This window comes from Acinonyx jubatus, chromosome A1, assembly GCF_027475565.1.
Source record: "Acinonyx jubatus isolate Ajub_Pintada_27869175 chromosome A1, VMU_Ajub_asm_v1.0, whole genome shotgun sequence".
Taxonomy (NCBI): domain Eukaryota; kingdom Metazoa; phylum Chordata; class Mammalia; order Carnivora; family Felidae; genus Acinonyx; species Acinonyx jubatus.
In genome coordinates this window covers 12437271-12461281 of record NC_069380.1, presented here as the reverse complement: position 1 = coordinate 12461281, position 24011 = coordinate 12437271, and the positions used below count along the sequence as shown (strand labels likewise).

At 36.2% G+C, this 24011-nt stretch overlaps 1 protein-coding gene across 4 annotated transcripts in view; it reads left to right on the top strand.

Moving 5' to 3' along the window:
* STARD13 (StAR related lipid transfer domain containing 13) overlaps positions 1-24011 on the top strand; it is a 537950-nt gene that overhangs the window by 131906 nt on the left and 382033 nt on the right. The window contains exons 2-3 of one of the 4 annotated variants that reach the window (XM_053214222.1): positions 11270-11427; positions 20891-21026. In XM_053214222.1, the coding sequence (XP_053070197.1) occupies positions 20997-21026 (30 nt within the window). In that variant the 5' untranslated portion in view covers positions 11270-11427; positions 20891-20996. Of the gene's footprint in view, positions 1-11269; positions 11439-20890; positions 21027-24011 lie in introns of those variants that run through there. The other 3 variants (XM_053214218.1, XM_053214230.1, XM_053214231.1) reach the window with 3 other exon arrangements.

The window sequence follows — 24011 nt, the reverse complement described above, 5'->3', positions numbered from 1 at the left end:
AATCTCACCGGAGAACTTATCAAGCCTATGATTATCCAGCTCTGGCCCTAGCTGTTCCCAGTTAGAAACTCAGAAGTTACAACCAATGTTTTAATAAGCCTTCCAGGGACTTCTGATGCATGCCCAAGTTTAAGGACCACGGCTATAGACGGAAACAGAGGAGCAGCCAAGTTAGCAGGTGCTAATACACAAATTCTAAAGGAAACTTATTTCACTTTCATTATATAGTTTGATACTCCGTTAAAACACCATTCCAGTAAAACACTGAAAACAATCTCATGCTAGCTACCTAATATCGCCAGGCCTACACGCTTCCAGGGAAATCTAGGTTTTCAAGTAAGAATTCATTATCAGGGACGACTTTACCACCATTTTGCTGACTTTAGGGAAATTATTTTTCCTCTCTGGTTATCAAAAAGTAGTACGCCATGCAAACAAATCTATACGTAGCCTGAGTGTTTCTGAAACTAAGTTCCCAAAATTTCCTTATCCTGTTTTGTTTTTAATTTTAAAGTTTTATTTAAATTCTAGTTAGTTAACATATAGTGGAATATTAGCTTCAGGAGAAGTGGGTGAATCTAGCCTATTTTTTTTTAAGTTTATTTTTGAGACAGAGACAGAGCATGAATGGGGGAGGGGCAGAGAGAGAGGGAGACACAGAATCGGAAGCAGGCTCCAGGCTCGGAGCCATCAGCCCAGAGCCTGATGCGGGGCTCGAACTCACCAACCGTGAAATCGTGACCCGAGCTGAAGTCGGACGCTCAACCGACTGAGCCACCCAGGCGCCCCGAATCTAGCCTATTTTTAATAAAAATTACCCACTAACTTCCACACTTCTGGACGGGCTCCAAGCAGACACACTCCACGCTTTTACAACACTGCCTTAATACGTGAAAGGAAACAAAAGCTTTTACAGCAGAGGCCAACGGAAGCCACAAAGCCTGAGCCATCTTCCCACTAAGTGTGAAATGGAGGACCCCATTCCCGACACACTAAGAAATTCACGCTGCTCAGAAACAAGGCATGTGGAAGCGTAAAAAGAAAAACGCTTTTTCTGGGCTTAAAACTAGAGAAAGAAATCTGTTGGCTCTCCATCTTGTAAATACACAGACACTCCTACGAGTGGCAGCCGCTTCAAAGTCCTGCGAAGTCCCTCCTGCGCGGGAACTCCGCAGGGCGGAGACTCAGGCCCCTCCCTTCCGGGGGACGGGAGAGAGAAACGCTGGGGTCGCGATTTCTCTGGAAGGTTCGGAGAGAAAGGTGCGCGCTCCCCCTCCGCAGGCGGTGGAAGACACGGCACCAGATGGCGCTGCCGCACCGAGAGCCGGAGTCGGGGTGGCTAGGGGGACGGGAAGACGCGTCACCGGATCCTTTTCTTCGTGTCTGTCGCCGGAAATGCGCGCTGGCGCCAGCTTCTGGTCCCGGATAGTAAGACTTCTGGAGAGTTCCCGCGTGAGGGCGGGGCTAGAACCGGAACCGAACGGCGACCGTCGGGCCGCGGGGCGGAAGCCCGGGGCGGTGCCAGCGGGGGCGGCCTTGTGGTGCGCGCGCCTCTCTAGGCGGGTGCGCGAGGCGGAGAGCGCGGAGGGGCGGGGTCTCGCCGTGTGCATGCGCACTTTGGGGACGTAGTCGTCACTGGCGTGAACGTCTTTCTCTATCTTAGCACGTTTGCGGCCCGGCGAGAGGCGGAAGTGGTGACGTAGTAGGTTTGTGTTTTTTTTTTTTTCCTCTTCCCCTCCCGCCTACAGGGTTTGGGTTTCTAGCTGTGAGTCAGGTTTCTGGAACTCTCTGTGGAAAGTTAATGGTGTATGAGGTAAAAACTCGAGCTGTATTTTCCTCTGGACTCTAAAGTGAGCTAGATGTTTGCTGGGCGCGGTCCCAGTGCTGGTACAGACCCAGCTTTTCCCTCTAAATCAGACTTTTCCTCTAAATGTCTGATCCGGCGTGATCCACCCACTGTTTCTTTAAGCATCAATCATGAGGCGGTCCCAAGGAAAGGAACGCAGGCAAATAGACTATTCCTGCGGAACCCAAAACAGTTACTTAAGGAAGCGTGCTTTTGCTTTTTAACAGTACTTCGCAAGAATTGAAGTTCATCCGGCTTTATTTTTCTGTTTTTGTTAGTGTAAACAATTTAATTATTGTGCATCTTGTGGTGTAGTCTTAGTGTTTATCACACTTCGTTAACTAAAGTAAGGCTGCTTGTACAAATCGTTACAAAGGAAAATTCTGCCCTTTTTTCATTTTTGCAAAGTAGAGGTAAACCGCTTTTACGGATGAACCATAGTAACTAGTGAAGAGTGTACTAGTTTCATTTTGTTTTTAGATGCAGCATGGAAACAACGAAGTACGTTGAAAAAATAAATGTGTCCATCCTGTTTTAATTTTAGATTGGAGAAGTGTCAGCTGCAAAGTGACAAATTTATTCAGTTTTAGTAAACTTTTATCTACGTTTTTCAGAGCTCTTTTTGTGGCCTACATAAGACGGAGTACTTGTGAAAGCCAGAGCAAAAGGAATAGAGACTTAAGTGGATATACGGGGAGAAACAGGTGGACCGAGGAATACTAGAAAGTTAGATTGTCTCTAGTAGCCATATGAGGACACTTACTGTTTTTCGATAAACCCTCTTTGGGGGTCTTAGTAGTAGGTGTAAAGAAAGCTGAGGGTTGAGGAGAGCCATGACATGTTTTTATGAAAAACCAAGAAAAAAAATGTGGGCAATATTGCAGTAGCACCAGAAGGACCAGAAATAGGACAGGCAGGAACCAAGACGTCCAGGAAAATTAAAAACAAACATAGTGGAAGATATTAGAAAACATTGAAGGGGAAAGAGCAAAGATGTGATGGATGTGGAAAGAGACTGATTTAGACAGTGAGGGAAAATCATTTTTAGACCTCAACCTGAATGTGTAGAGTAAGGAATAAATTCTTATTGTTAGATGTTTCAGCTTTGGGTAGTTGAAACATGTAGTTGCAAGAGTGCTTCATTTTGCCGCCATTAGTAATTTACACTAACCTAGTTCTTCCTAGTTAAAAACAAAAAATCAATTTATTTAATTTATTTATAGTCACAAATAGTGACATTTACATCACTTGTCTGCAAATACCTCACTCAGCTCTTGTCCCTCACTACTACTTGCCTGCAAAACCCTGCTCATGTAGGAACTCATGCATTTATGTTTTATGTGCTTACACTCAACGGCATAACAATCGGATGGACTAACAGTGATCTCACACCTAAATGGGCTCTCCACTGTGTCTAGTCCTCCAGCTCCTTTTCTCTCGTTACCTTGCTTTCTTCTGGAAACCAGATACTCCATTCTTCCTCCTCCTTTCTCACGTTACCATCTGCCTCCTCAACCAATGACTTTGACTCATACTTGATTAAAAACTAAAATTGTGAGTCTAAGCTAAGAATTCTGGCCTCCTAGCATCTACTCTACCTGCACGTGTACTCTTTAAACATCTTCCCTCTCATTTAAAAGGATTTAATCTCAATCTCATTTAATCTCATTTAAAAGGTCTCTCTCAAATGCCAACACCTGATGCTGTTAACCTTTACTTTTAGCCATTTGAGTGGGTGTAGGTGTTAATTTAATTTTTGTGAAGTGTGTTTAAAACTTTTGCCCATTTTTAAAATGGAGTATTTCTTATAATTGAGTTGTAAGAGTTGTTTATATATTATGTTTGCTGTTTTCTTTATTGAGTTATGAATGACATACAAAAAGCTGTACATATTCAGTGTGTACAATTTGATCAGTTTGGAGAGAAGCATACATCCACAAAACTATCACCACAGTGTCTATTGTAAATACATTGATCACCTGCCAAAGTTTCCTCCCACGCATTTTATTTATTATTTTGTGATAAAATCACTTCACATAAGATCTACCCTCTTAGCAAATCTTTATGTATATTATACATTATTGTTAACTGTTAGCTCTGTGCTGTACAGTAAATCTCTAGAACTTACTCATCTTGTATAACCAACATTGTAGCCTCTAATACCTCTCCATTTCCCCTTCCGCTTATACACATTTGTTGCCAAAGTGTGTGTTGTGAATATTTTTCTACCAGTTTGTGGCCTATCTTCTCATTTTCTTAATAATGTATTTTGAAGAGCAGTGTTTGTGAGTTGTATTTTTCTAAGAATTTGTAGATATTACCCAAATATTAAAATTCATTAGCATAAAGTTGTAAATAAAATCCTATTATATTTTTAATATTCACAATTAACACATTTAAGCCTATTACCTGTCGAAGGTTAATTCGTCTGTATGGTATAACAGTAGGAGTTGATATTTACATTTTTCAAAATGAAAATCCAGTTATTCTAGCAGCATTCGTTGAAAGGATTATCCTTTCCCCCATTGAATTACTTTGGCATCTTTGTCTGATTTTCTGAATATCTACTTAGTTCCATTGAAAAGTATTTGTCCTTATGCCAACTTATTCAACATCCTTTTTTCTCAAAATTGTTTTGATCATTCTGAGTCCTTTGCATTTTAACATAAATTTTAGAATTGGTGTTTCTGTTTCTAAAAAAACCTGGTGGGATTTTGATTGGGATTCTGTTGAATCTGTTGATCAGCTTGGGGAGAATTGACATCTTAACAATATTCAGTTTTCCAATCTACAATCATGGCGTATCTTTCTATTTATCTTGGTCTTTAATTTCTCTATGTAATTTTCAGCATACAAGTCTTGCACATATATTGTTAAATTTTCTCCTATTTCTTGTTTTGTATTTATTATAAATGTATTGTTTGAATTTAGATTTTCAGTTTTAAGTCATTATACTTTTTAGTTCTAGAATTTTCGTTTGATTCTCTATTTTTCGTGTTTATTTATTTATTTTGAGCATGAGAGACAGAGAGGAGAGAATTCCAAGCCTGCTTTTTATTGTTATTTTGGAATTATCTCCTCTTGAATCCAGGAACTATGAGATCATGACCTGAGCTGAAATTAAGAGTCAGATGCTTAACCAACTGAGCCACCCAGAAGCCCCTAGAATTTTTACTTCATTCTTAAAGATTCTACTTTTTAGGTGAAATCTTGAAGTCTGTGCCTCATAACTCCAATATTTAAATCATCTGTGGATATTGTTTCTAGTGACTTTTTCTTATTCCTGTTTCTTCATATGTCCAGAAATTCTTAATGGAATGCTGTCTTTGTTTATGAAAAAATTAGACTCTAAACAATGGTTTTACTTCCATAAGGGATTTTACTTTTGTTTCTGTTAAAAAGGTAGGCCAAGGGTAGAGTACCTTAATCTGTATGGTTTTCAGTCTGTTAGGTCTGGTCTATTTCAGGTCCCTTCTTACTCCTAGGATGGCCCTTTTCTGTGTCCCAACCAAAATCCAAAGGTTTTTTTTTTTAAGTTTTTATTTTTGAGAGAGAGGGACAGAGTGAGAGTGGGGGAGGAAGAGAGAGAGAGGAAGACACAGAATCGGAGGCAGGCTCCAGGCTCTGAGCTGTCAGCACAGAGCCCTAGGTGGGGCTCAAATTAGGAACTGTGAGATCATGACCTGAGCCGAAGTTGGATACTTAACTGACTGGAACCCCAAGCCTGAGGTATTTTTAAAGGCTGTTCCTCATTGGTTGTCCTTGAACTCCAATTTTTATTTTCTCAGAAGCACGGGATTCCTGAAAGCTAGTCTTGGCTTCTCTACTTCTTAACTACCACTTTCTAAGTGACTTCCCAGCTTCAGGAACAGCTTCTAAATTGGCAAATAGGTAAAAGGGAAGAACAGTTGAATATGGACAGACTTCTCCACACCTTCTCCTGTCCTCTTTAAGAAACCATCAAAAAGATCCCTTTTGTATTTTTACACAGCTTTTCGAGTTATTCACAGTTGAGAGGATGGGTCTGATTAAAAAGAAGGAGAAGAAAAGTGAAGAAAAGAAGTCCATCATTGGCAGATGTGGAAGTCCCTTTTAATTTGAGAGTCTCAGTGATGCTAATAAAGAGTATTCTTTTTCTTTATCAGTCACTGTTTCTTGTCCCCAAATACCAGAAACAATCCAGGAGACACACCAGTGGCTTTCTGTCTTGCTTCTGGATGGGTCTCTAGGGCCTCCTGGAAGTGATACCCCCTTGCCACAGATGGGTTCCTGGAAACTACCCTATTCTTTAGAGTTTGCCTACCTATGTCTTCTGTCCTTTGCTCCTCCTGCGCGGGGCCCAGGTCATTCTGTTTTCACACAAACCAAACACTACTGTGCTGTAGCTGTAAATTCACTCTGTTGCTTTCGGTATTCTTATAATACAAGCATATATTGCAGTCAGGCAAGAAGAAATACATCCCTTTATTTTTATAGATAGCAATAAAGAAATATATGCTCCCCAGACAGCAAATGGATTTAATTTCTTATTGTAATTTCAAGCAATAATTCTACAAAACTTTGTCCAACAGCTCATAGGTGTGCTTATAGGTATGAGTGCATAGGTATGAGCAGGACATTGTCCCAGACTCCCCACTTCTTGCAAGGAGGAATTGAGTAAGTTATTTAAGTTTTCTAAGCCTCAGTTTCTCTAATTTGAAAAACAAGATGTCTACTTTCCAGGGTGATTGTTGAGTTCAAAAAAAAAAAAAAGATACTATTTGCAAAGTGTCTGATACATGATAGGTTCTATTTTTATGTATAAAATTATTTCTATAGATTTCAGGGAGGAACTGGTCAGCCATAACTTGTCCACATGGCAGCAGTATTTCAGAGCCCCATAATATTTTAAGATTTCTGTTAATCACGTGATCGACCTTTTATTAAATACTGAACACTACACTAATACACTAAGATGCAGAAACTATGACACAACTTGCCTCACAGATATGTAGAAATAGCTTGTCCATTTTATTAGAAGCCTTGGTCAGGACTGTTCCGAAACAGTCTCATCACCCTTAGGGTTCAAGTATAAGACTTTGTGATTTTGTTCTCTTGCTGCTATTTAATGAATCCTGAAATAGTTTTTGTTACCTAAAATAAAATTTGATAGAGTTTAACTTAGAATAAAATTTAATATAAAGCAGCTCTAATATGGGTCATTTCCAAGGGAATTTTATTACTAACAAACCAATAGAACATTATAGTGAGGCAGTTTCACTTAGAAAACTGTATGACACAATGGAAAGGGAGCTTGGCTTTAGCATGTTAATAATTAGCTTGACTCATCCAGAGGTTGGAGGAATAGGCTGTTATCAAAAGTCTTGGGAAGTTCTGTTTGGTGTGCTGGCAGAGAGCTTTCTTCTTTCTTTAGAGAAGAAAACCAGTTTATTTTATAGTAGAATGTTTGTAAAAAACTATCTGCTGACTTTTCTCTTTTAACCTTGTTCTTCAGATTATTCTAGCCTTGACACAGCTGTAAACCCCTTGAATACAAACACTTTGCCCAGGTTTTATCATGTCAACTCTCATACCCATTTCTAAGGTCTACCTACTGAATTTCTGGTTTATCAAGGGGGCATAATAGTTATGCAATAAATATGGACTGGGTAATAACATAAGATTCTCAGATCCAATAGATTCTCCTGTCATAAGAAAATACCACTCAAAATAAAATATTCTATTTTCTGATTTTGATTTCCTTTATTATATGGTGGTTTGTTTTTATTCTACCAATCTATAAATAAATGTAGCTTGGAACAGATTAAATAAAAAAGCATTCTTACATATGGACTATAGAATTACTCAAATTATGTTCCACTGATTAAATTTCCCAATTTCCTTGCTTTAGAAATACATGTGCATAGAAGTAATGGCAATACAATTCAGTACTCTAATTCATCATTTGTCTTGCCTCACCAGTTTTTTTCCACATTTTTGTTCCCAGTTCTTTAACTGTATTAATCGGGTTTCACATTTAATTGTATCTATTCTGTAATTGGGTAAACTAGAATTATTTGTAATTCTTTTGGAACAGTCACATATTAAATTTATTTATATGCACACACAGAAAATTAAATGTCAAGTCTAGAGTGGCTTTCCCATAACCCTGCCCTATTAATGTCTTAAAAATCACCAAATGCTCTTATTCCAGATCATGATGAGGTCAAGGTGGAGTGTTAAATCTGACCTCTATGTGTTCTATAAGGGATTGCTCAGTCCTATTACAATCTAGTAGTTTAAGTATAGATTTTCTGACAGTCATCTTGCCTTTTATAATGTGCTTAGATGGAACAGTAAAACAAATGTGCCTTTTACTGCTCTGAATGGGATTATTGTAGAGCTATAAGAAGAAGCCATAAACAAGGGTGCAGCATTTCCTTTATTCCCAAAACACAGTCACATTGAGGACTGGAAAATATTTACTTCAGCTTTCGTAATAAGAGAAAGAATATAAACTTTCTATGTTCTAAATAAAGTTGATGTTAGAACCTAACAACTGATATAGTCTAAGAAGTACCTCTCTACCCTGCCTTCCTTTGGAGCAGCCCTTTGTCATATCCCTTTAATTCATGTAATTGAATTATTTTTAAAATTAAAACAGTAAATTGATAATTGATAATGTCCCAAGTATCTGCTTCTTGAAGTTTTATTTTTAAATTACTAAAAATCAATTATATCCTTAGTTGATTGCCTTTGGTTTTCTTTGGTAGAACTTAAAATACAAAACGTGTTTTACTTAAGTGTATTAATTTGAAATTGTTATAGTTCAAATATAATTCCATGTAACTCTTCCTCAACTGCTTTAAATCATAAATAATCATTATCATGATTAAATATTTAGTTATCTATGCTAAATTGCTTTTAAGTCATCAATATGAATGTTCACATGGTGCTAAAATTTCCAGTTAGTGCATTTTTTACTTTGGTTTTTATTTTTGGTTAGTCATATTCAGATTTATTTGATAATAACGACCCATTTCACTTCTTGTATTTTATCCAGAATTTGAAAAAGTTATTAGATTAAAAAAGAATGATGTCTTCTTTCATCAAAAAAACAAAGCATTTTAATTTTCCCTACTATCTGTTTTGGGGGTTACTGTTTCATTTGTAATGAATAGTTTGGATAGTAGATGATCATAGTTTACAGATTAATGAAAGAAAATTAAGTTTTTATAAAGTAATATTGAAACAGACACAATCCCTACCCTCGTGGTATTTACAGTAGGCACTTAGTAATTAGATTCAGGGGGTAAATATCTCCAAAGACCATTGAAATGTTCTATAGCCATTTTTAATAGTGTTTCAACAGTGGATTGTATGTATAAAAGAAATATATTAGAAAAGGAAACGTTCTTTTCTGCTTCCATAACAGCATACATGATCCCAAAATTGAGGCTGAAAAAAATGCATGAAAAAAAAATCAAGCATATGACTTCAAACATCTTTATTTATTTTTTTTTAATTTTAGAGAGCATGTGAGTGGGGGAAAGGGGCAGAGGGGCGGGGGTGGGGGGGGGTGGGGAAGCTTAAGCAGGCTCCATACTCAGTGAGGAACCCAAAATGACCTGAGCCAAAATCAAGAGTCAGATACTCAACTGACTGAGCCACCCAGACACCCCAGATTTCAAAAATCTTTAAAACAAAGATTACATGATTAAATGATTAAGAACAAGAGACTTTTTTAAAAATGTTGAATTCAAAAGTCTATCTTTGGAATTATATTTAAATCCAAGTAAAATATCTTTCTCCACTGTCTTCAATTATTCTTGTTTGGTTCACAACACTTACACAGCTTAGAGGCAACTTTACACACAATAGCACATCATCCAGTGAAGACATTTGGGTATCATTGAGCTTGAGTATCTGATACTCCCAAATAATATAATTTTTAAAGGCCTCATCTTTTATGGTAGGAGACTCCAAGATGTAAAATAAAGAGACATTGTATTGATAATGAGAACTCTGAGACTAGAAAAAGTGAAAAGCTGACTAGGTTAACAAAAGGTACTATTTCAGGGTTGCTGATTGGCTTTTCTTGACAGCCCCAAAGCATTCCTATTTTAATGTTTTAACTCCACTTACCTCTACTTATTGATCAGTAGATAATTATTGACAAATTCTAAGTACAAAGCTCTTTCCAATTTTCTGATGAATATAAAGAAAGTATAAAATATGTCCTTCCTTTTTAGGAACTTTGAGAATAATTGGTACTAATCGAATGGAAAATACCTTGTAATCAAGTATGAGATCGTATCTCAGACTGTGATAGTAAAGAAAGGCACTGATAATGACAGCCACCATTTTGTTAAGGGCCTAATGTGTGTAGAGCTTTCCTCCAGGGTGGAACAACGTTGAAAAGATTGGGGAAAAATATCCAGGTTTACATGGCCAGTAGTGTAACAATCTGGAATCGGCATTCTTAAGGCTTTACTATTTAAAGCAGGCTCCTTAAATTTCTCTGCCTGGAATCTCCAGCAAGAGGCTTTTTCCTGACTGGTTACTTTAGCCTTCAACCAACACTTAGCTGCAGGCATTTGATGAGTTCACCTCATCCAGATTTTTTCCTTTGGGTTCTCAAAAAAAGTGATTCTTTCCCTTAAGTATATCTCTTGGGCAAAGCAGTCCTTTTTAAAGTCTTTTTGGCTGGATTCTTCATCTGGAAGGTGCACACATCTTTGGTCCACACAAAACACTCATCCTTCCTTGGCTAAGCTGTACATAGAAGTACAGTGAGTTGCTGCCTTAAGTGAACATGGACACTGTTACACTTTACATTCTTCTTATCTGAGTTAGACACCAGATATGAATCAGACTAATTCATAATTCCGTGAGATACAAGGAAACAATTGCTCAAAAGTACAACTTTTTTGATAAACCCAAGTATCATAAATTTCTCTCTTATGTTTTCATGACAAGAATTGTGTACACACATCACACTATACACAAAACTCAGTTTCAGGTGTATTATGATCTTAAGAGTGAAAGTCAAAGCTTGAAAACTTTTGGAATGTTTTTATGACTTCAAAATAGAATTTCTTAAAAGATACTAAAAAAGAAAGCCACAAAAGAAGATGAAAATTAAATGAAGGGATCAGAAGAAATGCTAAAAACTTTTTTCAAAAAAACTTTTCTGAAATAAAAAGGATTAAAGTTACATGTTGAAAGAACTCATCATGCACCTAAGAATATCAACCCAGAATGACTAACACAAAGATATTCTAGTACAATTATTAGGTTTAGGAGAAAAACGAAGTGTTATTTGACTTTGGGGGTGGGGGAACACACAATTTATAGGATATTATAAGTAGATATACGTTGGACTTTTCAAGAGCAACATTTTATGTTCAAAGACAATAAGATTCTCTCATTTCTTTCCTTTAGATTCTCAGGGAAAGAAGATGCCAGCCAAGCATTTTGTATCCAGTGAAACTGACTTTCAAGTGAAAAAAGCCAGGGAATCTTCAGCTTTTTCTGAAAGATCTATCAGAGTTTGAGCTTCAGGTAGCCTAATGACCAGAGGGACATCGACAGAAGGACTGGTGAGCATTAAGTATGTAGTTCTTAGTAGGACTAAGACTAAATGAAGGCTAAGAGAATCAGAGTATAGTATATAATGCTAAAAATGTCAGAAGGGAGGGAGAACTGGGAACAGCATATGCAAAAAAAATTTTTTTTAAGTGCTTTTAGTATTCATGTAGTGGTAGTATTAATATTGTTATTTTGAGACTATTCTGTGTATTATATGAGCTAAAAACAAATGAGTTATTATGGGATATTCTAATTCTGTGTCCTTGGGAACCAATATTCTCATGTAGAAGGAAGGATAAACAAATATAATAGCTTAGAGATTAAACACAACTTTTGTAAATCCTAAATTTAAATTGTAACTATCAGTATGAACTCCTGAAGCACCTCTCTGTCTCCCTGTTGAAAACAACTAGAAATGAATGATCAAGACGGTAGCAATAATTATCCCATTGTGTGGAATGTGTTCTTGGAATACAATTTCTCATTAAAAGAAATCAGAGTTTCTTTTTTTTTTTAAGTTTATTTACTTATTTTGAGAGAGAGAGAGAAAGAGCACAAACAGGGGAGGGGTAGAGAGAGAGGAAGAGAGAGAATCCCCAGGAGGCTCCACACTGTTACTACAGAGCCCGATGCGGAGCCTGATCTCAAAAACTGTGAGATCATGACCCAAGCCGAAATCAAGAGTTGGATACCTGACTGACTGAGCCACCCAGGTGCCGTGAAATCAGAGCTTTTTGAAGAAGTTTCTAATTCTAGATTTAGAGGACGAAATGTACAAGATGAACCTAGAATAGCTTGTCATTTCATGGCTAGGTAGCTACCAGATACTACTAAGTTCTCATGAACCAACTTGAAAAATTCCCTATTGGACAAAGGTAGAACACTGTGAACTTTAATCATGGGAATAATTGCTGGATTGAAAGTCATCAAATATATTTAAATCCATGTGTTCATAATGATATTTTTTTAAAAAAGAACTTATCATTTTTAGAAGATGATAGGGAACCAGTTCACTGTCTTGAAAACTAATATGTAATGAAGTGAAAGACTCAAACATTTAGCCTATATGAACTGTAACACTGCGTAACCAAATAATAAATGAAGAAAACATTCCTCTATAAACATTCCAACTGATAAATGAAAAAAATAATTAAAATACAATTGTGTTGCTACCCTCAATGAATTCATAAATACAGCTAGTTAGCATTAATAGCTGCTAATATCATAAAAACGATAATCAGATATTATATACTTCTTGATAGAAGCACTCAGCACTACCAAGAGTCATACCAAAGGGATGGAATCCAAATCTGATTCACATTCTGATTTTCAGAAAAACAGAAGATAGGAACAAGTTGAAATTATTATTGAGCATGCAATTTGCAAATTCGGACTGTGGAAAACTACAGAGTGTACAAAAAACTTGGGTTTTTCAACAGATAAATTTGACAGAAATAATTATAGATTAAGAAAGTTCAAAGATATCAAAAAATTTATAAAGGGGACTAAACTTTAGCATCTAGGGATACACATTTGACTGATAAAGCTATGAAAAATACAAGGAAATAATTACTGTAAAAGTCAGGATAACAGTTCCTTTTGGGAATGAACAGAGTATGGAGTATATTGGGAGATTTTATTGGGGGAGGGGGCAGAGTTATGGCAAAGTTTTACTTCTTGCCCTGATGCTGGTTAAAAGCTTCCTCAAAGTTGAGTAATTCATTAAGGCATGCATCTGTTTGTGTGCTTTTCTGTTTCTCTATTTTACAATAAAGACATTGTTTTTAAAAAGCATTTCCAAAAAAAGAGAAGGAGCAGAGGCAAGGGAGTGTTGAACTCATAAGAGAAATCTTAAACTCCTTGATATTTATTGTTTAGCTTTCTGTATTGTTTAACTTTCTCCATTGTAAAATACTACAACAACAAAAAACCCACAGGGTTCTGATTACCTACAGAAAAAAGTCCAACTCCTTAATATGTGGCTTCTTATCTGGGGACCCCCATTTCAGTTTCATACATCATCTGTTGCCATTATCCACCAGTTCCCATCAGAGGGAGTCAGATAAAACTCAGTGTTCTTTAAATATGCTGTATTCTTTCTGTGCTTTCATGTCTTTGGGCTTCTCTTCCCCTGAAACTGTACATAGTACTCTTCCTTCAGAATTCAGTTTAAAGGTTATTTCCTCTATGAATTCTTCCTTTTCCCCAGGCAGAATTATTTGCTGTTTTGTCTGTGTTCCCACACTGTTGTGTATATACTTTGGTTTCAATCCTTGTAATATTATCTGTCTACATGGCTCCTTCTCCCTAGACTAGAGCTCTTCAGGAAAATACATTCATTTTGCTTGGATAGTGCTTGGCATATGAGTGAATGAATGAATGAATGAATGGAATGGCTCCAAAGTCCTTTGCCTAAGGAAACCAGTGGGGACAGGGGAAGGATATGGATACTACAATCAACTGTGTACAAGTGATAAATAAAGCCAAAAAACTTCTGAAGCTTGCCCTATATGTCACTACATTAAGTAGAACTGTATGTCATGATGAATCGTCTGTGTTCTCACATCTTATGTTTGTTCTGTCACTCCTATATCCATCTTCTACAGATCCCATGGAGGGATTTGAAAGAGATATTCAGGTTCTTCAATCAGCATGGCACTAACATTTTCTTAGTGTGTACATGTTGGGTCTCTAAGGACTATTTTGTGGTACTTGATCCATCAGAAAGGGTGTAGTCATAACTCTCATAGAAGTTATAACACAATTAGAGCTCTGGCTTCCTGAAGCCCTAACAAATATCTTGATAAAATGTGGGCTAAAAAACAAAATGGGAAGTAGTAGATAAAATCCCATTAGTAGGTCCTATTAATATCCCCATTTTAATCTAATGAGATGGCAGAGACATTGAGAACTCAAGTAACTTGCTCAGGTCACACAACAGTTAGCAGAGGAAGCATGACCTGAATTTGAAGAGTAGCCTCCTTTTGCTACACTCAGTGTAAGCACTGTAAATTTGCTACACTTTAGTGTAAGCACTAAATAAGCAGTAGTTATCATTATTGTGATAGAGAAGAAAAATTTTGTGTCTAGCAGCAGGAATATGAAAAACTGGAAGGCCTCTCTCAGATGGATCTGGAATCAAGTATGTCTTTCTTAGTCTAATTTAGCAGGATAAGTAAGTTAGTCCCATTTATAGGAAGAATGGATCAAAAACATTGTCAAAAATGAATTCAATATAAACTATTTTAGCTCAGCTCAAGAAAATTTTCACATGTGCTTAAATTTCTTCTTTGTGTTTTTAATGTTCCCTGAAGGTTAATTACACAAGCTTCTCTTTTTGAGATACAGAACACATCTATCACTTGAAAAATAAATGGCAAAGGTGACTTTGAGTCTATGCATAGCTTTGACCTTTGGCTCACTTCATTTACATTTGGGATCAAAAACTGATGTTATATTATTTATGCCTATTGTTGCAGCTGGACACTAAATATTTTAAATGTTTGGAAATATGGATATTTCTTTATAAATGTTGTGCTGTCCTCTAAAAAATTAAATGTAAAAATCTTCAATTTCCAAATTAGTTAATTGGTAAGATTCTTCTTTGCAAATGAGGAAATTAAAGAATGGCATGCTGTACTTTTAAATAATATATAAAAATTGGAATATTATATATTATATTGTAGAAATGTCCTAGAATTTTTTAAAGAAAAAGATTATTTATCTGTCTCTTTCATTTTTTATTTCTTTTATTCTGAAAAGAGCAAAACGAGTAAAATAATTTTCTCTTTATCTCTCTAAGCTTGGACAGTCAACAAGCCACATCACTTCGATTACTGGTATTTTGCATAATTGCAAATATCTTAGACATTTTTTCTTAAGCTCTCTTTCTATGAAATTTTGGCACACATTAGGAAGATAATTTCTTTATTGGTTTCTTTCAGTTCTATGTCATGACTCAGTTGTATATAGGAGAAAATATTCAAGATTATTGTATCAGTGAAGTCTCATACTTTAGGGCCAATATGTACACATGGCAACCTTTGAGAATGACGATAAGGATAGCATTTTAAAATTTCTTTGTCCAGGAGAAAAACAAATGATGAGGCATTGTTTGAATAATGTATGAACTACAGAAAGTAATAAATAAAGATCTAGAAAGAAAACATATTTGGAAAATCAGGTTATTTCCAAAAGAGTTATCAAGGCTGAAGAAAAATTTTAATTTAGGTATTTGGTGGTAGTTATAAAAACATTAAATTAGGGACACCTGGGTGGCTCAGCCATTTGAGCATCTGACTCTTGATTTTGGTTCAGGTCATGATCCCAAGGTTGTGAGATTGAGCCCTGTGTCAGGCTCTGCACTGAGCATGGAGCCTGCTTAAGATTCTCTTTCTCTCTCCCTTTGCCCCTCTCCCTGCTCACACTCTCTTTTTCTCTAAAATAAAATAAAAATAAAAAAATAAAAATGAAAACATTAAATTAAACTGTTTAAAGTGCATATTTAACATAACCTAGTTGTATTATTGTAGAGGCTAAAATACAAAAGAAAAATTCCAATTTAAGAAAAATATTCCAATTTTTTGCTCCAAATAGGAATAAATCCTTATTAAATATTTCTCTGGCCTTGTCACTTTTTTCCAAAAAGAAAACAGTTCTCTTTGGTGTGGCCAGTGGGGGTTTCCATTTGTAATGGTTCTAATAAAACACTCCAAATAGTTTTCATTATTTAAAATTCCTATCACTTGATCCTCAGAACACCAAGAGGCAGATCAAATATGATCATTATTTTCCCTATTTTTATAAGTTCATTATACTTTTATCCATTCATTTACTTGTCATCTACTAATATAGTAATAGCTATCATGAAGTCATCACATACTGTGTACCAGTATTTAAAGTGTTTTGCATATATAAACTCCCTACAGTACAGCATTATTATTTCTAGTTTTACAGAGAGGCAGCTGAGGTACAGAGAGGTGAAGTAATTTGTTTATAGTCACACAGCTAGTGAATGGCAGAGCCTAGCTTTGAAACCTGCACTCTAGCTGCAGAGTGGCATTTTAAATCACTCTTCTGGTCTTCTGGTATGGTAGCTATAAAAGTCAATTAAAACTTATGGTCTTATGGAAGATACAGGCAGAGTAAAACATCGGAACAATTACTTGTTCATTCAAACAAAGATTTACGGTGTGTTTACTCTGTTTCAGACAATGCTAGATGTTTGATGGTAAACCAGACATACCTCGTCTTTACCTTCATAGAGCTTACAGTTTAACTTTGAAGGTGCCCATTAAACAAACAACAATAATACTAAGAAACAAATGTTTTGATAGAGGAAGTATGGAAATCCATAGAAACATCTAGGAGTGATGCAAGGTTTCCCAGAGGCTCTAGTGATTAAGCTGAGACCTAACAAATGAATTTACCTGTCTGCCTTAGTGTTGAGTCTGTCTAACTTAAATCTAAGCTCTTTCCACTAAATAACATAAATAAAATTAGGAACAAGAAGGCTATAATATCATATATAATATGATTTTTTTATTTTTTTATTTTTTTTTAACATTTATTTATATTTGAGACAAAGAGAGACAGAGCATGAGTAGGGGAGGGGCAGAGAGAGAGGGAGACACAGAATCCGAAACAGGCTCCAGGCTCTGAGCTCTCAGCCCAGAGCCCGATGCGGGGCTCGAACTCATGGACCGCGAGATCATGACCTGAGCCGAAGTCGGACGCCCAACCAACTGAGACACCCAGGCGCCCCAGTATGACTTTAAAAGTACAAGAGTACACAGGGGTATGCTAATAAATTTGAAAGACTTTGTAATGGACAATGTTATATTAAAGTATGTATCATCAGAACTCAGGAGTTACATACCAGAATGGACCAAAAGCCAGTGGGATAAATTAAACACATTCTCAAAAAAAAAAAAAAGTACCTACCCCTAAGAGCCAAATGGGTTTCCCTGTGAATTCTTTGAAATTTTCAAAGAATGGACAATTCTCACGCAGTATAAAATTTCTGAATCTCATTTGTAAAAATGCATAGATTCCATATTTATTTTACAAAACTAACATCTTTATGATACAAAAACTTGACAGAGAACAAAAATGAATATGGATGCAAAAATACTAAAGCAAACAGTAGCTAACTGAACTAAATAAGATTAAAAAGAATTGCTTATCACAACCAAGCACAGTTGATGTCATGAATATAAGAATGGTTTAATAAGTGTAAATATTTCGGGATGCCTGGGTGGCTCAGTTGGTTGGGCGTCCGACTCCTGATCTTGGCTCAGGTCATGATCTCATAGTTCATGGGATTGAGCCCTGCTGTCAGCTCAGAGCCTGCTTGGGATTCTCTCTCTCCCTCTCTCTCTGCCCCTCCACTACTCACACACGTGTGCATGCATGCTGTCTGTCAAAATAAATAAACTTTAAAAACAATAATTGTAAATATCTTAGTATAGTGTGTTGATATGTCCAGTTACCTAAGGGAATTTGATAAATTCTAAGAGTCATTATGATAAATAATCTTTAAAGACTAGAACGGTACTTTGATAACATAGTATAGGAATGCATGGTTGACTTCATAGAAGATTAGTATGATTTATAAATTAGAAGATTAAAGAAGAAAAATTTGATTATCTTAATAGATGGAGGAAATGCATTCAGTAAAATTCAACATTCTTTCATGTAGAAAGTTTTGATCACAAGAATGGAACTGCCTGATTAAAGCAAAAACAAAAACCATACAGTTAGTATCACACTTAAATGGAGAAGTATCAGAAGCATTCTCCTTAAAATCAGAAATAAGATCAGGATATCCTATCTTAGCACCTCTAATCAACACTGATTAGAGGTCCTAGACTAGTAATAAGGAAAATGAAAGAAAGCAAACTACAATGGAATGGAAAGGAAACAAAGTATCATTGGTCCCATATTTAAGAGTACAAAGACAACACCCCCAAATATATAAAATTAATAAAAGAGCTTACATATATTTATGGATACAACATCAATTAAGAAAAATCAATTGAATTTCTATATACCAATTACAGAACCTAGAAAATCCTTTTTCTTTTTACAAAAGGATGTTATTTATAACAGTGTCAAAAATATAAAGTGCCTTAGCACACATTCTAAGTGCTGTAAGTGGCCTTACCTCTGCCTGGGAGCTCGAAAAAGCTGCTGGGTTACTATGGTCAATTCCTTCCTGCAGATTCAGCCTCAATCCTTAATCTCTGTGGGTATCCATCATCTACAAGGCTTAGGGGAGCCCAAGCCTGTTAACCACCTGAACAAGGGCTATGATGGGATTTAGACAGAAGAGGCCCTTGTAGACTTGGGGCTGGACAAGCATACAAAGAGAAATATGGGGATGTAGAGAAAGCACTGAGAAGAATCAAGAGAGCTAAGTGTTCTCATTTGCGATGTGAGCCTGGTCAAGTAACTTATTCTCCTTACAAATTGTTTTATAAAATCAGAACAATAAGACCCCGCTCACAGAGTTGGTGGGAAGAAGAAAGTGAAGTAATATATGTGAAAGTATCATACATGGGATCTTGTATTTAATAGTCTGTCAGCAAATGTTAGTATTTTTCCTGAATAAGATATAGTTCCTAATTTCCTAAAGGAAAAGAAGACCGTCCCCACCTGCTGAGTGAAAACAGCAGCAACAACACTTAAGAGGCTTTCGTGCAGTGCACTGCAGCCTATTGAAATAGCTGCCAGCATCATCTCACTTTACAAATGAGCCCACAGTGAGTTGCTCTAGGCATCTGTCAAATTGTCTATACTAGTGGCAGAGATAGATATTAGTTGTAATCAGCAAAGTGTAGCACTCATTGGTCAACCCAATGGCCAACTCATTGTATTGTCAGCTCCCCCGGCTGCCTGTTCATTATAGTCCTATTTGTTGCTGTTTTTTTTTTTTAATTTAATAATTCATACCTTTAAAACTCTGTGGACTTGAAGTAGTTTCTGCATGGCCTTTCCTCATGGGCAGAAGTGTGTACACACTCTTCTATATCCTGCAAACCCTTGTAGGACACATTTTTGAGTTAGTAAATTTTCATTGTGAAGAACACATCACGAAATTGTTTTAAAAAGGTAAATATATAAAACACATAACAGTGCCTGTCAAACAGATATTAGCTACCATTATCATCACCATATCCCTATCATTCTCATCATCATAGTCAATTCTTTTCCCCACAGGGGAGTTGTTGCAAGCATCAAGAGAATTAATGATTCCACTTAGACTTGGCAGGTTCTTACGTACTCACATACCATTGGTCAAATATGCCAGGCACAAAGAAGTGTTCAATAAATGCCTGTGTTATTTTACAGGTGAATAAATTAAGATTTGAGCATATTAACTCCAAGGTTATATAGCTTGTATTTGGCAGTGCTACATTCATATATAATTCAATAAAGTTTGTTTATTCTAGATCTTTTATCCACCCCACCCCCAAACAACCTGATGATCAATGAGCAAAATTTTAGTTAAATGAAAAATTCACATTTCTAACCTTCATACTTCTGCAAAATTTGATACTTTTTCCAGAAGGAATAGACCAGGATAAAACTTTGCACTAGAAGCTTCTAGGTAAATTATAATAAGGAACTTGGCCCTAGAGAGATGTGGAAGGCTTGCAAGGAATGGGAAGAAATAACGAAGATAAACTTAATTACTCCAATTCAATGAGAATTTACCCAGTATTCTAGAAAAAGGCTTTTACTGTATCTGAAAAGTTTAAGATTCTCTTTATGCTAATATGTTTTTAGTAATTTTAGTTCTGTAGCTAACCCTCAGAAATATAAATTTACAGTTTGCTCCCTACTTTATAAAATACATAAACTGAGATCGTAAAGCCTAAAGGAATAATGTGGCTGTGTATGAGCCACATCTTATTTCCATTTTTAAAATGCCTTTTGTGGGCCCTTGGGCGGCTCAGTCAGTTGAGCAGCTGACTTCGGCTCAGGTCATGATCTCCAGGTTTGTGAGTTCAAGCCCCATACTGGGATCACTGCTGTCAGTCTGTCAGTGCAGAGCCTTCTTTAGATCCTCTGTTCCCCTCTCTCTGCCCCTCCCCCACTTGTACTCTCCCCCCAAATAAATAAATATTTAAAAAAATAAAAAAATAAAACACCTTTGGTTTTACATTTTAGAAAGTTTATAATATGCCAATATAGTACTATATTTTACCTTGGTAGATCAAAAGTAATTTCAGTTTATAAATTTACATTTACAGAAGGTTCTTAGGCTTAACTAGGCTGATCTCACTGATCCTAAGCATAAATGTCTTTGGAAAAATTATTAATATTTAGGAATATTCTCACAGTTTATGTTAATTTTCAAAACTATTTTTTTTTAAAAAATGGATTTTCATTGACTAATTTAGATGAATTATTGCCTAGGAATAATTCTTTGTATGTGAAAAATAACCTGCTTAAATTTTTTTTCTGCAGAATTCTATAAACCTGAAGAGTAAGCTTTAAAAAAAATCGTCAGAGGAAAGGAATTTGTAGAAATAAAACTGGAAACATCGAGAATCTTGATGGTGTGCCAAACCAGATGTCAACTGGAGCTCGACCAAAACCTAAAGTAAGTAGCTTTATTACAGAATATTCTGGGTGGAGTGTCATGTCCCATTCATGCAATAAAGTCAGCACCACATTCGCACGTTCTCTATTACTATTTTGTTTTAAATTTAGCATTAAGGCTGACCTGTTTTTCATTTAACATGATTTGTAATAAACATATATATATAGTTAATATTTATAGAATTGGAAAAAAATGCAGTCAGTGATTTTGTTAAGGTAATATGGTTAGTTCATTGCAATCCGTAGAGCCATAGCAGAAGAGGATTATATGTACTTCAGTTAATTTCTTCATTGTTAGTGAAAATTCTTGCTGCAGTTGAAAATATTCTTGAACTATTATTATAAAAGTCTTCCCTATTGGGATGGTCCATATCCTACCCTGGTTCCAGAAATGAGGTATCAAATTGGGGAACACATCTGTGAAACATCAGCCACAAACATTAACTACACTTTAAATAGTTGTCTTTGCGCTACAAAGCTAACTAATAATACCCAGGGATGTTTTTTTGTTGTTGTTGTACTTTTTGGTATATTTTAATGAGGAAAAATTGACCAGGCTTTCTCATAGATATTTTACAACTTTTATAACTTTTTCCCAAATCTCTATAATTTTTTCCACTTTTAAAATTGAATCTAAAAGTACATTTCATAAATCCTGACCAGTGTTGGATATAGAGGGATGTCCGTAATAACTTGCAAGATTTTGTAGAGTTGCGTATGGTTCTCGATTTTACGATGCCTTGGCTGCTTTACAATGTTAAAAAAAAATAATGATTTTGCCAATAAATATGAAGGGCAAACATTATGTGTCTTCCTGACAGGAAATGGCAGAAACTTTCTAAATTACCTCAAGGGATAATATAAGAGATTGCTTATACAGGGATGGTCAGGGTTAAGGGAAGCCAACTGTAAGCTGGTTGCCCAGCAGTCACAACCAAACTACAGCCTGACGGAGAAGAGGTGCAGAAGTAAAGACCTGTCTCTCGCTCCCAACTTCTAACCTCCTCTGGGACCTCCTGCTGGCTGATCTCATCAGGAAATCCGAGGGAGGAGTACTCAATTTAGAAATTGTGCCCCACAGGCAAGATGGTAAAAAGCAGAGAACAGTTTTTAAAAGGTCAAATAAAAAGTATTTAGCATACATTATAATAACAATAGCATGGTTAGCTACCATTATTAAATATGTAATGTGTTCCAGGTGTGGTGCTAAGCTCTTCACACACATTGCCTATTTAATTCATACAATAGCTCTACAACATAGACGTTAATACCTCCATTTTTTTAGAAGAGATACCTGATCTTCACAACATCATAAAGTTAGTGGGATAGGTATTAATGTTATCCTGATTTTACAGATGAGAAAACCAAGACCTGAAGGTAAGTGACTTGCCCAGAAGGGCAAAATTAGTACTTCAGTGTGAGCCTTCATACTCTTTCTCACTTTGCCATACCAACATACATGGCTTTGGGAAAGTTTTATAATGCCTTTAAGAAAAAAGATGAATATTACTTAGTGAAAGAAGCCAATCTGAAAAGGCTACATACTGTATAATTCCAACTATATGACCTTCTGGAAAAGACGAAACTAGGGAGAAAGTAAAATGATCTGTGGTTGCCAGGGGTTAGTGGGGAGTGATGGATGAATAGGTAGAGCAGAGGATTTTTAGGGCAGTGAAAACTATGGTGTATGATACATGTCATTATATATTTGTCAGAATCCACAAAATTTATACCACGAGTCAACCATAGGGCAAGCTAGGGATTTCAGGAGACAATGACGAATCAGTGTAGGTTCATCAATTGTAACAAGTCTAGTACTTTGGTCAGGGATGTTGATAGTGGAGGAGGCTGCATACGTGGGGGCAGGGACTTATGGAAATCTCTGTACCCTCTGCTCATTTTTCCAATGCACCTAAAACAACTGCTCTAAAAAGTAAGGTTTATTTTCTAAGAAACGAAAAGAAACGTGTAGTACAGCTTAATTATATTTACTATGATCCAAATTTTCTTTCTTTTTTGGTGAAGAATGAGAAATAGTGTAGACTTTAAAAAAATTTTTTTTAATGTTTATTTTTGAGAGAGACAGAGACAGAGCATGAACAGGGGAAGAGCAGAGAGATAGGAAGACACAGAATCAGAAGCAGACTCCGGGCTCCGAGCTGTCAGCACAGAGCCCGATACGGGGCTCGAACCCACAAACCATGAGATCATGACCCGAGTCGAAGCCTGATGCCCAACTGATTGTGCCACCCAGGTGCCCCATAGATAGTGTAGACTTTTATATAAGGCTTTCTTCTCAGAAACTTCCTCAGCTCAAGAAGAAAATGCTTATTACAAATTAATTGATTTTTTTTAAGATTAACAATGAAAGTTAAAAAGAGGAAAGCCAGTAGTTTTAGTGTGATGCTATATTCCATTGCCTATTGCCTCTTAAAGGAATATAATTTATCAAAGAGGCATTTGGGACCTGTTTTAGCTGATTTTCTAGTTTTTTTCATTCTTGTTACTTTGTTTTTACAGTAAGCTCTTAACTATCCTGGGACAGGTAATTTATTTCCAAATTAGCTCATTCAGGATAGGGTAACTTTGTAAATTATTAGGTAAGAAGTATTTGGGAGTATTTTATTTTTTTGGCCGATTCTGAACAAGATTGTAATCTGAGTCCTCAGTCAATTGTTACTGACATGGAGTGGGGAGCGGAGGCATATATAATCTCAGATGTTAATACAAGAATATTTATATGCTCTGAAAATCTTTTTCTGTAATCTGTTTTCACTACCAATATATGCCATTGGGCATTCCTTCTAAGATGTTCACTAATAAATGGAGCATGCAAGCAGGGGCCAGCTTGGTAGAATAACTGCTTTTGCTGTTACATCTGTGAATCTTTAGGTAGATGGACAGTGTAATCTAGAAGTTTCCCTCTCTGTTCCCTATTCTAGGGAACACTTTCTAAAGAACCAGCTTCTGTTTCCTCTGTATATAT